This window comes from Oncorhynchus masou, unplaced genomic scaffold (genome assembly GCF_036934945.1).
Source record: "Oncorhynchus masou masou isolate Uvic2021 unplaced genomic scaffold, UVic_Omas_1.1 unplaced_scaffold_919, whole genome shotgun sequence".
In the NCBI taxonomy this organism is placed as follows: domain Eukaryota; kingdom Metazoa; phylum Chordata; class Actinopteri; order Salmoniformes; family Salmonidae; genus Oncorhynchus; species Oncorhynchus masou.
Window position 1 is genome coordinate 85,001 of NW_027015667.1, and position 15,000 is coordinate 100,000.

Sequence of the window (15,000 nt, forward strand, 5' to 3'; positions counted from 1 at the left end):
GAAACAGGTGAGAGATGGAGAGAAAGAGAGGGAGAAACAGGGAGAGATGGAGAGAAAGAGAGAGGGAGAAACAGGTGAGAGATGGAGAGAAAGAGAGAGAGAAACATGGAGAGATGGAGAGAAAGAGAGGGAGAAACAGGGAGAGATGGAGAGAAAGAGAGGGAGAAACAGGGAGATGGAGAGAAAGAGAGAGGGAGAAACAGGTGAGAGATGGAGAGAAAGAGAGAGAGAAACATGGAGAGATGGAGAGAAAGAGAGGGAGAAACAGGGAGAGATGGAGAGAAAGAGAGGGAGAAACAGGGAGAGATGGAGAGAAAGAAAGGGAGAAACAGGGAGAGATCGAGAGAAAGAGAGGGAGAAACAGGGAGAGATGGAGAGAAAGAGAGAGAGAAACAGGGAGAGATGGAGAGAAAGAGAGGGAGAAACAGGGAGAGATGGAGAGAAAGAGAGGGAGAAACAGGGAGAGATGGAGAGAAAGAGAGGGAGAAACAGGGAGAGATGGAGAGAAAGAGAGGGAGAAACAGGGAGAGATGGAGAGAAAGAGAGGGAGAAACAGGGAGAGATGGAGAGAAAGAGAGAGAGAAACAGGGAGAGATGGAGAGAAAGAGAGGGAGAAACAGGGAGAGATGGAGAGAAAGAGAGGGAGAAACAGGGAGAGATGGAGAGAAAGAGGGAGAAACAGGGAGAGATGGAGAGAAAGAGAGGGAGAAACAGGGAGAGATAGAGAGAAAGAGAGGGAGAAACAGGGAGAGATGGAGAGAAAGGGAGGGAGAAACAGGGAGAGATGGAGAGAAAGAGAGAGGGAGAAACAGGGAGAGATGGAGACAGACAGACCCACCTCTCTACAGGGTCTCTGAGCATGAACCAAGCTTTATGCTGAAGGGTTAGTAGCAGTAGTAGTAGTAGTAGTATAGTAGTAGTAGTATCAGTAGTATCAGTAGTAGTATAGTAGTAGTAGTATCAGTAGTATCAGTAGTAGTATAGTAGTAGTATCAGCAGCAGTAGTAGTAGTATCAGTAGTATCAGTAGCAATAGTAATAGTAGTAGTAGTATAGTAGTAGTAGTATCAGTAGTATCAGTAGTAGTAGTAGTAGTATAGTAGTAGTAGTATCAGTAGTATCAGTAGTAGTAGTAGTAGTAGTATAGTAGTAGTAGTATCAGTAGTATCAGTAGTAGTATAGTAGTAGTAGCAGCAGCAGTAGTAGTAGTATCAGTAGTATCAGTAGCAATAGTAGTAGTAGTATCAGTAGTGTCAGTAGTAGTAGTATAGTAATAGTAGTACCAGTAGTATCAGTAGTAGTATAGTAGTAGTATTATCAGTAGTGTCAGTAGTAGTAGTATAGTAGTAGTAGTATCAGTAGTATCAGTAGTAGTATCGTAGTAGTAGTATAGTAGTAGTAGTATCAGTAGTGTCAGTAGTAGTATAGCAATAGTAGTATAGTAGTATCAGTAGTATCAGTAGTAGTATCGTAGTAGTAGTATAGTAGTAGTAGTATCAGTAGTATCGGTAGTAGTAGTATAGCAGTGGTAGTATAGTAGTAGTAGTATAGTAGTAGTATAGTAGTAGTAGTAGCATAGTAGTAGTAGTAGTAGTAGTAGTATTAATAGTAATAGTAGTAGTAGTAGTGGTAGTAGTAGTAGCAGTAACAGTATTAGTAGTAGCAGCAGCAGCAGCAGTATCAGTAGTATTATAGCAGCAGTAGTAGGTATAGTAGCAGTAGTAGCAGCATCAGTAGTAGTAGCAGTAGCAGCAGTAGTAGTATAGCAGTAGTATTAATAGTAATAGTAGCAGTAGCAGTAGCAGTAGTAGTAGTATCAGTAGTATCAGTAGCAATAGTAGCAGTAGTATCAGTAGTCAGTAGTAGCAGTATAGTAACAGCAGTACCAGCAGTATCAGTAGTAGTATAGTAGTAGTATTATCAGCAGTGTCAGTAGTAGTAGTATAGTAGCAGTAGTATCAGTAGTATCAGCAGCAGCATCGCAGCAGCAGTATAGCAGCAGCAGTATCAGTAGTGTCAGTAGCAGTATAGCAACAGTAGTATAGCAGTATCAGTAGTATCAGTAGTAGTATCGTAGTAGTAGTATAGCAGTAGTAGTATCAGTAGTATCAGCAGCAGTAGTATAGCAGCAGTAGTATAGCAGCAGCAGTATAGCAGTAGTAGCAGCAGCAGCAGCACAGCAGCAGCAGCAGCAGCATTAACAGTAACAGCAGCAGCAGCAGTGGCAGCAGCAGCAGCAATAGTATTAGTAGTAGCAGCAGCAGCAGTATCAGTAGTATTATAGCAGTAGTAGTAGGTATAGCAGCAGCAGCAGTAGTAGTATCAGTAGCAGTAGTATTAATAGTGGTAGTATAGCAGTAGCAGTATAGCAGCAGCATAGCAGCAGCAGTAGCATAGCAGCAGCAGCAGCAGCAGTATTAATAGTAACAGCAGCAGCAGTAGCGGCAGCAGCAGCAGCAGTAGTAGTAATAGCAGCAGCAGCAGCAGCAGTAGTAGTATCAGTAGTATTATAGCAGCAGCAGTAGGTATAGTAGCAGCAGTAGTAGTATCAGCAGCAGCAGTAGCAGCAGCAGCAGCAGCAGCAGCAGTACAGCAGCAGTATTAATAGTAACAGTAGCAGTAGCAGTAGCAGTAGTAGTAGTATCAGTAGTATCAGTAGCAATAGTAGTAGTAGTATCAGTAGTCAGTAGTAGTAGTATAGTAATAGTAGTACCAGTAGTATCAGTAGTAGTATAGCAGTAGTATTATCAGTAGTGTCAGCAGTAGTAGCATAGCAGCAGCAGTATCAGTAGTATCAGTAGTAGTATCGTAGTAGTAGTATAGCAGTAGTAGTATCAGTAGTGCAGCAGTAGTATAGCAACAGTAGTACAGTAGTATCAGTAGTATCAGCAGCAGTAGTATCGCAGTAGTAGTATAGCAGCAGCAGTATCAGTAGTATCGGCAGTAGCAGTATATAGCAGCGGCAGTATAGCAGCAGCAGTATAGCAGCAGTATAGCAGCAGCAGTAGCATAGTAGTAGTAGTAGTAGTATTAACAGTAACAGCAGCAGCAGCAGTGGTAGCAGCAGCAGTAATAGTATTAGTAGCAGCAGCAGCAGCAGTATCAGTAGTATTATAGCAGTAGTAGTAGGTATAGTAGTAGTAGTAGTAGTAGTATCAGTAGTAGTAGTATTAATAGTAGTGGTAGTAGTAGTAGTATTAATAGTAGTGGTAGTAGTATTAGTAGTAGTAGTAGTGGTAGTAGTGGTAGTAGTAGTGGTGGTAGTAGTAGTAGTATTAATATTAGTAGTATTAGTAGTAGTAGTATTAAGAGTAGTGGTAGTAGTAGTAGTAGTAGTAGTAGTAGTAGTAGTAGTAGTATTAATAGTAGTAGTATTATTAGCAGTAGTATTAATAGTAGTGGTGGTAGTATTACTAGTAGTAGTATTAATAGTAGTAGTATTAATATTAGTAGTATTAGTAGTAGTAGTATTAATAGTAGTGGTAGTAGTAGCAGCAGCAGCAGCAGTAGCAGCAGTAGCAGTAGCAGCATTAATAGCAGCAGTATTATTAGTAGTAGTATTAATAGTAGTGGTGGTAGTATTACTAGTAGTAGTATTAATAGTAGTGGTAGTAGTATTACTAGTAGTAGTATTAATAGTAGTGGTAGTAGTATTAGATGTAGTAGTATTAATAGTAGTGGTAGTAGTATTAGATGTAGTAGTATTAATAGTAGTAGTAGTAGTAGTAGTAGTAGTAGTAGTAGTAGTAGTAGTAGTAGTAGTAGTATTAATAGTAGTGGTAGTAGTATTAGATGTAGTAGTATTAATAGTAGTGGTAGTAGTAGTAGTAGTAGTAGTAGTAGCAGCAGCAGTAGTAGTAGCAGCAGTAGTAGTATTAATAGTAGTGGTAGTAGCACCAGATGTACGTATTAATAGCAGCGGTAGCAGCAGTATTACTAGTAGTGGTAGTAGTAGTAGTAGTAGTATTAATAGCAGCGGCAGTAGTATTAGATGCAGTAGTATTAATAGTAGTGGTAGTAGTATTACTAGTAGTAGTATTAATAGTAGTGGTAGCAGTATTAGATGTAGTAGTATTAATAGAAGTGGTAGCAGTAGTAGATGTAGTTGTATTAATAGCAGTGGCAGTAGTATTACTAGCAGCAGTATTAATAGTAGCAGCAGCAGTATTAATAGTAGTGGTAGTAGTATTACCAGTAGTAGCAGTAGTAGTAGTAGTAGCAGTAGCAGCAGTAGTAGTATTAACAGTAGTGGTAGTAGTAGTAGTAGTAGTAGTATTAATAGTAGTGGTAGTAGTACTAGATGTAGTCGTATTAATAGTAGTGGTAGTAGTAGTATTACTAGTAGTGGTAGTAGTAGTAGTAGTAGTATTAATAGTAGTGGTAGTAGTATTAGATGTAGTAGTATTAATAGTAGTGGTAGTAGTATTACTAGTAGTAGTATTAATAGTAGTGGTAGTAGTATTAGATGTAGTAGTATTAATAGAAGTGGTAGTAGTAGTAGATGTAGTTGTATTAATAGTAGTGGTAGTAGTATTACTAGTAGTAGTATTAATAGTAGTAGTAGTAGTATTAATAGTAGTGGTAGTAGTATTACTAGTAGTAGTAGTAGTAGTAGTAGTAGTAGTAGTAGTAGTAGTAGTAGTAGTAGTATTAATAGTAGTGGCAGTAGTAGTAGTAGTAGTAGTATTAATAGTAGTGGTAGTAGTAGTAGTAGTAGTATTAATAGTAGTGGTAGTAGTACTAGATGTAGTCGTATTAATAGTAGTAGTAGTAGTAGTAGTAGTAGTAGTAGTAGTAGTAGTAGTAGTAGTAGTATTAATAGTAGTGGTAGTAGTATTAGATGTAGTAGTATTAATAGTAGTGGTAGTAGTAGTAGTAGTATTAATAGTAGTAGTATTAGTAGTAGTAGTATTAATAGTAGTGGTAGTAGTAGTATTACTAGTAGTGGTAGTAGTAGTAGTAGTAGTATTAATAGTAGTGGTAGTAGTACTAGATGTAGTAGTATTAATAGCAGTTACAGTACCTCTCCACAGGGTCTCTGAGCATGTAGTAGTATTAATAGTAGTGGCAGTAGTACTAGATGTAGTAGTATTAATGGCAGTTACAGTACCTCTCCACAGGGTCTCTGAGCATGTAGTAGTATTACTAGTAGTGGTAGTAGTACTAGATGTAGTAGTATTAATAGCAGTTACAGTACCTCTCCACAGGGTCTCTGAGCATGTAGTAGTATTACTAGTAGTGGTAGTAGTAGTAGATGTATTAATAGTAGTGGTAGTAGTACTAGATGTAGTAGTATTAATAGCAGTTACAGTACCTCTCCACAGGGTCTCTGAGCATCACGATGAACCTTGTATTAATAGTAGTGGTAGTAGTACTAGATGTAGTAGTATTAATAGCAGTTACAGTACCTCTCCACAGGGTCTCTGAGCATGTAGTAGTATTAATAGTAGTGGTAGTAGTAGTAGTAGTAGTATTAATAGCAGTTACAGTACCTCTCCACAGGGTCTCTGAGCATGTAGTAGTATTACTAGTAGTGGTAGTAGTACTAGATGTAGTAGTATTAATAGCAGTTACAGTACCTCTCCACAGGGTCTCTGAGCATGTAGTAGTATTAGATGTATTAATAGTAGTGGTAGTAGTACTAGATGTAGTAGTATTAATAGCAGTTACAGTACCTCTCCACAGGGTCTCTGAGCATGTAGTAGTATTACTAGTAGTGGTAGTAGTAGTAGATGTATTACTAGTAGTGGTAGTAGTAGTAGTAGTAGTATTAATAGTAGTGGTAGTAGTACTAGATGTAGTTGTATTAATAGCAGTTACAGTACCTCTCCACAGGGTCTCTGAGCATGTAGTAGTATTAATAGTAGTGGCAGTAGTACTAGATGTAGTAGTATTAATAGCAGTGGCAGTAGTACTAGATGTAGTAGTATTAATAGCAGTTACAGTACCTCTCCACAGGGTCTCTGAGCATGTAGTAGTATTAATAGTAGTGGCAGTAGTACTAGATGTAGTCATATTAATAGCAGTTACAGTACCTCTCCACAGGGTCTCTGAGCATGTAGTAGTATTAATAGTAGTGGTAGTAGTACTAGATGTAGTTGTATTAATAGCAGTTACAGTACCTCTCCACAGGGTCTCTGAGCATGTAGTAGTATTACTAGTAGTGGTAGTAGTAGTAGTAGTAGAATTAATAGCAGTTACAGTACCTCTCCACAGGGTCTCTGAGCATCACGATGAACCTTGCGTCAGGCTGAAGTGTGTGGATAAAGTCCTGGATGAGGAAGGGTGGCTCCGCCTCCGCCTCAGTCGAGTTGTCATAGAAATACGCCCAGGCATTGTTGTCCCACATGGTGGACGCACTGGCCTCTCCTGGAACACAAACAAACACAAACACACACTGTTTATTGATTTGCATAAACAAGACAAAGGAAGTAACATGAATATATATATATATATATATATATATATATATATATATATATATATATATATATATATATATATATATATATAAATAATATATTTTTTTAATCTGGTGTTCTGGGCATCCCGAGTGGTGCAGCGGTCTAAGGTACTGCATCGCAGCGCTTGAGGCGTCACTACAGACCCGGGTTCGGTCCCAGGCTGTCACAGCGGTCTAAGGTACTGCATCGCAGCGCTTGAGGCGTCACTACAGACCCGGGTTCGGTCCCAGGCTGTGTCACAACCGGCTGTGATCGGGAATCCCATAGGGCGGCACACAATTGACCCAGTGCCGTCTGGGTTAGGGGAAAGTTAGACCGGGGTTTTACTTGGTTCACTGCGCTCTAGCGACTCCTTGTGGTGGGCCGGGGCGCCTGCAGGCTGTCTTCAGATGGACTGCGTTTCCAATGACACATTGGTGCGACTGGCTTCCGGGTTAAGCGGACTACAATCCCAGGACACTACAATCACAGGACACTACAATCCCAGGACACTACAATCCAGCACTGTATTGGGTTGTCACGGATACCCTGACAAAATGGCTGCATCATCAGGAAAGGGAAATCCTAAAAATGTACCTTCTGCATTTAACCCAACCTCTCTGAATCAGAGAGGGGTGGGGGGGGCTGCCTTAACCCAACCTCTCTGAATCAGAGAGGGGTGGGGGGCTGCCTTAACCCAACCTCTCTGAATCAGAGAGGGGTGGGGCTGCCTTAACCCAACCTCTCTGAATCAGTGAGGGGTGGGGGGGGCTGCCTTAACCCAACCTCTCTGAATCAGTGAGGGGTGGGGGGGGCTGCCTTAACCCAACCTCTCTGAATCAGAGAGGGGGCTGCCTTAACCCAACCTCTCTGAATCAGAGAGGGGTGGGGGGCTGCCTTAACCCAACCTCTCTGAATCAGAGAGGGGTGGGGGGCTGCCTTAACCCAACCTCTCTGAATCAGTGAGGGGTGGGGGGGCTGCCTTAACCCAACCTCTCTGAATCAGTGAGGGGTGGGGGCTGCCTTAACCCAACCTCTCTGAATTAGAGAGGGGTGGGGGCTGCCTTAACCCAACCTCTCTGAATCAGTGAGGGGTGGGGGCTGCCTTAACCCAACCTCTCTGAATCAGAGAGGGGTGGGGGCTGCCTTAACCCAACCTCTCTGAATCAGAGAGGGGGGGGGGCTTAATCCACTTCCGAAGGTGTTTCCTATGATGATGTTGTGTTGATATTAGAGGAGTTTTACCTATGATGATGTTGTGTTGCTCTGGGGCTCCTGAGTGGGCGTTTCCCATCAGGTTGTCTTGGATCTGATAGGCTGCCAGGTCAAACAGATCCAAATAGTCTTCCACTGGGTAACGGTCATGGAACCCCTCACTCAGACGGATTATACCTGGAGGGAGGGAGGGAGGGAGACAGGGAGGGAGGAGAGAGGGAGGAAGGGAGGGATTAGAGATGGAGGGAGGGAGGGAGGGAGGGAGGGAGGGAGGAGAGAGGGAGGGAGGAGAGAGGGAGGGAGGAGAGAGGGAGGGAGGAGAGAGGGATGGAGGGAGGAGAGAGCGAGGGAGGGAGGAGAGAGGGGTGGAGGGAGGAGAGAGCGAGGGTGAGGGAGGGAGGAGAGAGGGAGAGGGGGAGGGAGGAGAGAGGGAGGGAGGGAGAGGGAGGAGAGAGAAAGGGAGGAGAGAGGGGGGAGGGAGGAGAGAGGGAGGAGAGAGGGAGGGAGAGAGAGAGAGCGAGGAAGGAAGGGAGAGAGCGAGGAAGGAAGGGAGAGAGAGAGGAAGGAAGGGAGAGAGAGAGGAAGGAAGGAAGGGAGAGAGAGGGGGAGGGGAGAGGGAGGAGGGGAGAGAGGGAGGGAACGGAGAGAGAACGATAGACAAAGAATGACAGAGAGAGAGAAACAGAAACAGAAAAAAGAGGGAGAAAGCAACATTAGGAAATGTCTCCTCTCAAGTCCTTCATAGATACTAAATCCACTCAGCCTGTCTACAGTGTTAGTCCAGGTCAAAGACCTACCTGACATGTTGTGCTTCACGTAAACCCACAGGGTCAGCTTGATCTATACAGCTACATGTTGTGCTTCACGTAAACCCACAGGGTCAGCTTGATCTATACAGCTACATGTTGTGTTTCTCGTAAACCCACAGGGTCAGCTTGATCTATACAGGTACATGTTGAGCTTCACATAAACCCACAGGGTCAGCTTGATCTATACAGGTACATGTTGAGCTTCACGTAAACCCACAGGGTCAGCTTGATCTATACAGCTACATGTTGTGTTTCACGTAAACCCACAGGGTCAGCTTGATCTATACAGGTACATGTTGAGCTTCACATAAACCCACAGGGTCAGCTTGGTCTATACAGGTACATGTTGTGCTTCACATAAACCCACAGGGTCAGCTTGATCTATACAGCTACATGTTGTGCTTCACGTAAACCCACAGGGTCAGCTTGATCTATACAGGTACATGTTGTGCTTCACGTAAACCCACAGGGTCAGCTTGATCTATACAGCTACATGTTGTGCTTCACATAAACCCACAGGGTCAGCTTGATCTATACAGGTACACGTTGAGCTTCACATAAACCCACAGGGTCAGCTTGATCTATACAGGTACATGTTGTGCTTCACGTAAACCCACAGGGTCAGCTTGATCTATACAGCTACATGTTGTGTTTCTTGTCACAGTGAAACAGAAGTACCAGACTGTAGCCTGAGCGCCGCAGGGCCAGGTGACATTACTGTTTCACTGTTGTCAAAAGACTGACATGATTATACACCTAGGCTGTGTTCCAAATGGAATCCTTTTCCCCTAGCTAGTGCACTACTTTTCCCCTGGGTAGTGCACTACTTTTGACATTTGGGAGAAATACATACAGTATAACACTAGAGTTAGTTTTCCTTAGAGGCCGAGCTCAGAATGAGAGGCTTTAATACAGTATAACACTACAGTTAGTTTCACCAGGATTAGAGGCTGAGCTCAGAATGAGAGGCTTTAATACAGTATAACACTACAGTTAGTTTCACCAGGATTAGAGGCCGAGCTCAGAATGAGAGTCTTTAATACAGTATAACACTACAGTTAGTTTTCCTTAGAGGCTGAGCTCAGAATGAGAGGCTTTAATACAGTATAACACTACAGTTAGTTTCCCCCAGGATTAGAGGCTGAGCTCAGAATGAGAGGCTTTAATACAGTATAACACTACAGTTAGTTTCCCCCAGGATTAGAGGCCGAGCTCAGAATGAGAGGCTTTAATACAGTATAACACTACAGTTAGTTTTCAACAGGATTAGAGGCCGAGCTCAGAATGAGAGGCTTTAATACAGTATAACACTACAGTTAGTTTTCGACCAGGATTAGAGGCCGAGCTCAGAATGAGAGGCTTTAATACAGTATAACACTACAGTTAGTTTCCCCCAGGATTAGAGGCTGAGCTCAGAATGAGAGGCTTTAATACAGTATAACACTACAGTTAGTTTTCCTTAGAGGCCGAGCTCAGAATGAGAGGCTTTAATACAGTATAACACTACAGTTAGTTTCCCCCAGGATTAGAGGCTGAGCTCAGAATGAGAGGCTTTAATACAGTATAACACTACAGTTAGTTTTCCTTAGAGGCTGAGCTCAGAATGAGAGGCTTTAATACAGTATAACACTACAGTTAGTTTTCACCAGGATTAGAGGCTGAGCTCAGAATGAGAGGCTTTAATACAGTATAACACTACAGTTAGTTTTCCCCAGGATTAGAGGCCGAGCTCAGAATGAGAGGCTTTAATACAGTATAACACTACAGTTAGTTTTCCTTAGAGGCCGAGCTCAGAATGAGAGGCTTTAATACAGTATAACACTACAGTTAGTTTCCCCCAGGATTAGAGGCTGAGCTCAGAATGAGAGGCTTTAATACAGTATAACACTACAGTTAGTTTCCCCCAGGATTAGAGGCCGAGCTCAGAATGAGAGGCTTTAATACAGTATAACACTACAGTTAGTTTTCAACAGGATTAGAGGCCGAGCTCAGAATGAGAGGCTTTAATACAGTATAACACTACAGTTAGTTTTCGACCAGGATTAGAGGCCGAGCTCAGAATGAGAGGCTTTAATACAGTATAACACTACAGTTAGTTTCCCCCAGGATTAGAGGCTGAGCTCAGAATGAGAGGCTTTAATACAGTATAACACTACAGTTAGTTTTCCTTAGAGGCCGAGCTCAGAATGAGAGGCTTTAATACAGTATAACACTACAGTTAGTTTTACCCAGGATTAGAGGCCGAGCTCAGAATGAGAGGCTTTAATACAGTATAACACTACAGTTAGTTTTCACCAGGATTAGAGGCTGAGCTCAGAATGAGAGGCTTTAATACAGTATAACACTACAGTTAGTTTCACCAGGATTAGAGGCTGAGCTCAGAATGAGAGGCTTTAATACAGTATAACACTACAGTTAGTTTTCACCAGGATTAGAGGCTGAGCTCAGAATTAGAGGCTTTAATACAGTATAACACTACAGTTAGTTTCACCAGGATTAGAGGCTGAGCTCAGAATGAGAGGCTTTAATACAGTATAACACTACAGTTAGTTTTCCCCAGGATTAGAGGCTTTAATACAGTATAACACTACAGTTAGTTTTCACCAGGATTAGAGGCTGAGCTCAGAATGAGAGGCTTTAATACAGTATAACACTACAGTTAGTTTTCCCCAGGATTAGAGGCTGAGCTCAGAATGAGAGGCTTTAATACAGTATAACACTACAGTTAGTTTTCCCCAGGATTAGAGGCTGAGCTCAGAATGAGAGGCTTTAATACAGTATAACACTACAGTTAGTTTTCCTTAGAGGCTGAGCTCAGAATGAGAGGCTTTAATAAAGTATAACACTACAGTTAGTTTTCACCAGGATTAGAGGCTGAGCTCAGAATGAGAGGCTTTAATACAGTATAACACTACAGTTAGTTTTCACCAGGATTAGAGGCTGAGCTCAGAATGAGAGGCTTTAATACAGTATAACACTACAGTTAGTTTTCCCCAGGATTAGAGGCTGAGCTCAGAATGAGAGGCTTTAATACAGTATAACACTACAGTTAGTTTTCAACCAGGATTAGAGGCTGAGCTCAGAATGAGAGGCTTTAATACAGTATAACACTACAGTTAGTTTTCACCGGGATTAGAGGCCGAGCTCAGAATGAGAGGCTTTAATAACACTACAGTTAGTTTTCGACCAGGATTAGAGGCTGTGCTCAGAATGAGAGGCTTTAATACAGTATAACACTACAGTTAGTTTTCACCAGGATTAGAGGCTGAGCTCAGAATGAGAGGCTTTAATACAGTATAACACTACAGTTAGTTTTCACCAGGATTAGAGGCTGAGCTCAGAATGAGAGGCTTTAATACAGTATAACACTACAGTTAGTTTTCCCCAGGATTAGAGGCTGAGCTCAGAATGAGAGGCTTTAATACAGTATAACACTACAGTTAGTTTTCCTTAGAGGCCGAGCTCAGAATGAGAGGCTTTAATACAGTATAACACTACAGTTAGTTTTCCTTAGAGGCCGAGCTCAGAATGAGAGGCTTTAATACAGTATAACACTACAGTTAGTTTTCAACCAGGATTAGAGGCCGAGCTCAGAATGAGAGGCTTTAATACAGTATAACACTACAGTTAGTTTTCCTTAGAGGCTGAGCTCAGAATGAGAGGCTTTAATACAGTATAACACTACAGTTAGTTTTCACCAGGATTAGAGGCTGAGCTCAGAATGAGAGGCTTTAATACAGTATAACACTACAGTTAGTTTTCACCAGGATTAGAGGCTGAGCTCAGAATGAGAGGCTTTAATACAGTATAACACTACAGTTAGTTTCCCCCAGGATTAGAGGCTGAGCTCAGAATGAGAGGCTTTAATACAGTATAACACTACAGTTAGTTTTCCTTAGAGGCTGAGCTCAGAATGAGAGGCTTTAATACAGTATAACACTACAGTTAGTTTTCACCAGGATTAGAGTCTGAGCTCAGAATGAGAGGCTTTAATACAGTATAACACTACAGTTAGTTTTCCTTAGAGGCTGAGCTCAGAATGAGAGGCTTTAATACAGTATAACACTACAGTTAGTTTTCAACCAGGATTAGAGGCTGAGCTCAGAATGAGAGGCTTTAATACAGTATAACACTACAGTTAGTTTTCACCGGGATTAGAGGCCGAGCTCAGAATGAGAGGCTTTAATACAGTATAACACTACAGTTAGTTTCCCCCAGGATTAGAGGCTGAGCTCAGAATGAGAGGCTTTAATACAGTATAACACTACAGTTAGTTTTCACCAGGATTAGAGGCCGAGCTCAGAATGAGAGGCTTTAATACAGTATAACACTACAGTTAGTTTTCACCAGGATTAGAGGCCGAGCTCAGAATGAGAGGCTTTAATACAGTATAACACTACAGTTAGTTTTCACCAGGATTAGAGGCTGAGCTCAGAATGAGAGGCTTTAATACAGTATAACACTACAGTTAGTTTTCACCAGGATTAGAGGCTGAGCTCAGAATGAGAGGCTTTAATACAGTATAGCACTACAGTTAGTTTCCCCAAGGATTAGAGGCTGAGCTCAGAATGAGAGGCTTTAATACAGTATAACACTACAGTTAGTTTTCACCAGGATTAGAGGCTGAGCTCAGAATGAGAGGCTTTAATACAGTATAACACTACAGTTAGTTTTCACCAGGATTAGAGGCCGAGCTCAGAATGAGAGGCTTTAATACAGTATAACACTACAGTTAGTTTTCACCAGGATTAGAGGCTGAGCTCAGAATGAGAGGCTTTAATACAGTATAACACTACAGTTAGTTTCCCCCAGGATTAGAGGCTGAGCTCAGAATGAGAGGCTTTAATACAGTATAACACTACAGTTAGTTTTCACCAGGATTAGAGGCCGAGCTCAGAATGAGAGGCTTTAATACAGTATAACACTACAGTTAGTTTTCCCCAGGATTAGAGGCTGAGCTCAGAATGAGAGGCTTTAATACAGTATAACACTACAGTTAGTTTTCAACCAGGATTAGAGGCTGAGCTCAGAATGAGAGGCTTTAATACAGTATAACACTACAGTTAGTTTTCACCAGGATTAGAGGCTGGGCTCAGAATGAGAGGCTTTAATACAGTATAACACTGCAGTTAGTTTTCACCAGGATTAGAGGCCGAGCTCAGAATGAGAGGCTTTAATACAGTATAACACTACAGTTAGTTTTCCTTAGAGGCCGAGCTCAGAATGAGAGGCTTTAATACAGTATAACACTACAGTTAGTTTTCAACAGGATTAGAGGCTGAGCTCAGAATGAGAGGCTTTAATACAGTTTAACACTACAGTTAGTTTTCACCAGGATTAGAGGCTGAGCTCAGAATGAGAGGCTTTAATACAGTATAACACTACAGTTAGTTTTCACCAGGATTAGAGGCTGGGCTCAGAATGAGAGGCTTTAATACAGTATAACACTACAGTTAGTTTTCCTTAGAGGCCGAGCTCAGAATGAGAGGCTTTAATACAGTATAACACTACAGTTAGTTTTCAACAGGATTAGAGGCCGAGCTCAGAATGAGAGGCTTTAATACAGTATAACACTACAGTTAGTTTTCCTTAGAGGCTGATCTCAGAATGAGAGGCTTTAATACAGTATAACACTACAGTTAGTTTTCACCAGGATTAGAGGCTGGGCTCAGAATGAGAGGCTTTAATACAGTATAACACTACAGTTAGTTTTCACCAGGATTAGAGGCTGAGGTCAGAATGAGAGGCTTTAATACAGTATAACACTACAGTTAGTTTTCCTTAGAGGCCGAGCTCAGAATGAGAGGCTTTAATACAGTATAACACTACAGTTAGTTTTCACCAGGATTAGAGGCCGAGCTCAGAATGAGAGGCTTTAATACAGTATAACACTACAGTTAGTTTTCCTTAGAGGCTGAGCTCAGAATGAGAGGCTTTAATACAGTATAACACTACAGTTAGTTTTCACCAGGATTAGAGGCTGAGCTCAGAATGAGAGGCTTTAATACAGTATAACACTACAGATAGTTTTCACCAGGATTAGAGGCTGAGCTCAGAATGAGAGGCTTTAATACAGTATAACACTACAGTTAGTTTCCCCCAGGATTAGAGGCCGAGCTCAGAATGAGAGGCTTTAATACAGTATAACACTACAGTTAGTTTTCCTTAGAGGCCGAGCTCAGAATGAGAGGCTTTAATACAGTATAACACTACAGTTAGTTTTCACCAGGATTAGAGGCTGAGCTCAGAATAAGAGGCTTTAATACAGTATAACACTACAGTTAGTTTTCCCCAGGATTAGAGGCCGAGCTCAGAATGAGAGGCTTTAATACAGTATAACACTACAGTTAGTTTTCACCAGGATTAGAGGCCGAGCTCAGAATGAGAGGCTTTAATACAGTATAACACTACAGTTAGTTTTCCCCAGGATTAGAGGCCGAGCTCAGAATGAGAGGCTTTAATACAGTATAACACTACAGTTAGTTTTCCTTAGAGGCTGAGCTCAGAATGAGAGGCTTTAATACAGTATAACAC

At 41.7% G+C, this 15,000-nt stretch overlaps 1 protein-coding gene across 3 annotated transcripts in view; it reads right to left on the reverse strand.

The window, feature by feature from the left end:
- LOC135538150 (carbohydrate sulfotransferase 15-like) overlaps positions 1–15,000 on the reverse strand; it is a 134,833-nt gene that overhangs the window by 16,406 nt on the left and 103,427 nt on the right. For all 3 annotated transcript variants that reach the window (XM_064964122.1, XM_064964121.1, XM_064964123.1), the window contains 2 exons: positions 7,688–7,834; positions 6,206–6,368 (listed from right to left, as the gene is read on the reverse strand). In XM_064964122.1, the coding sequence (XP_064820194.1) occupies positions 6,206–6,368; positions 7,688–7,834 (310 nt within the window). The remainder of the gene's footprint in view (positions 1–6,205; positions 6,369–7,687; positions 7,835–15,000) is intronic.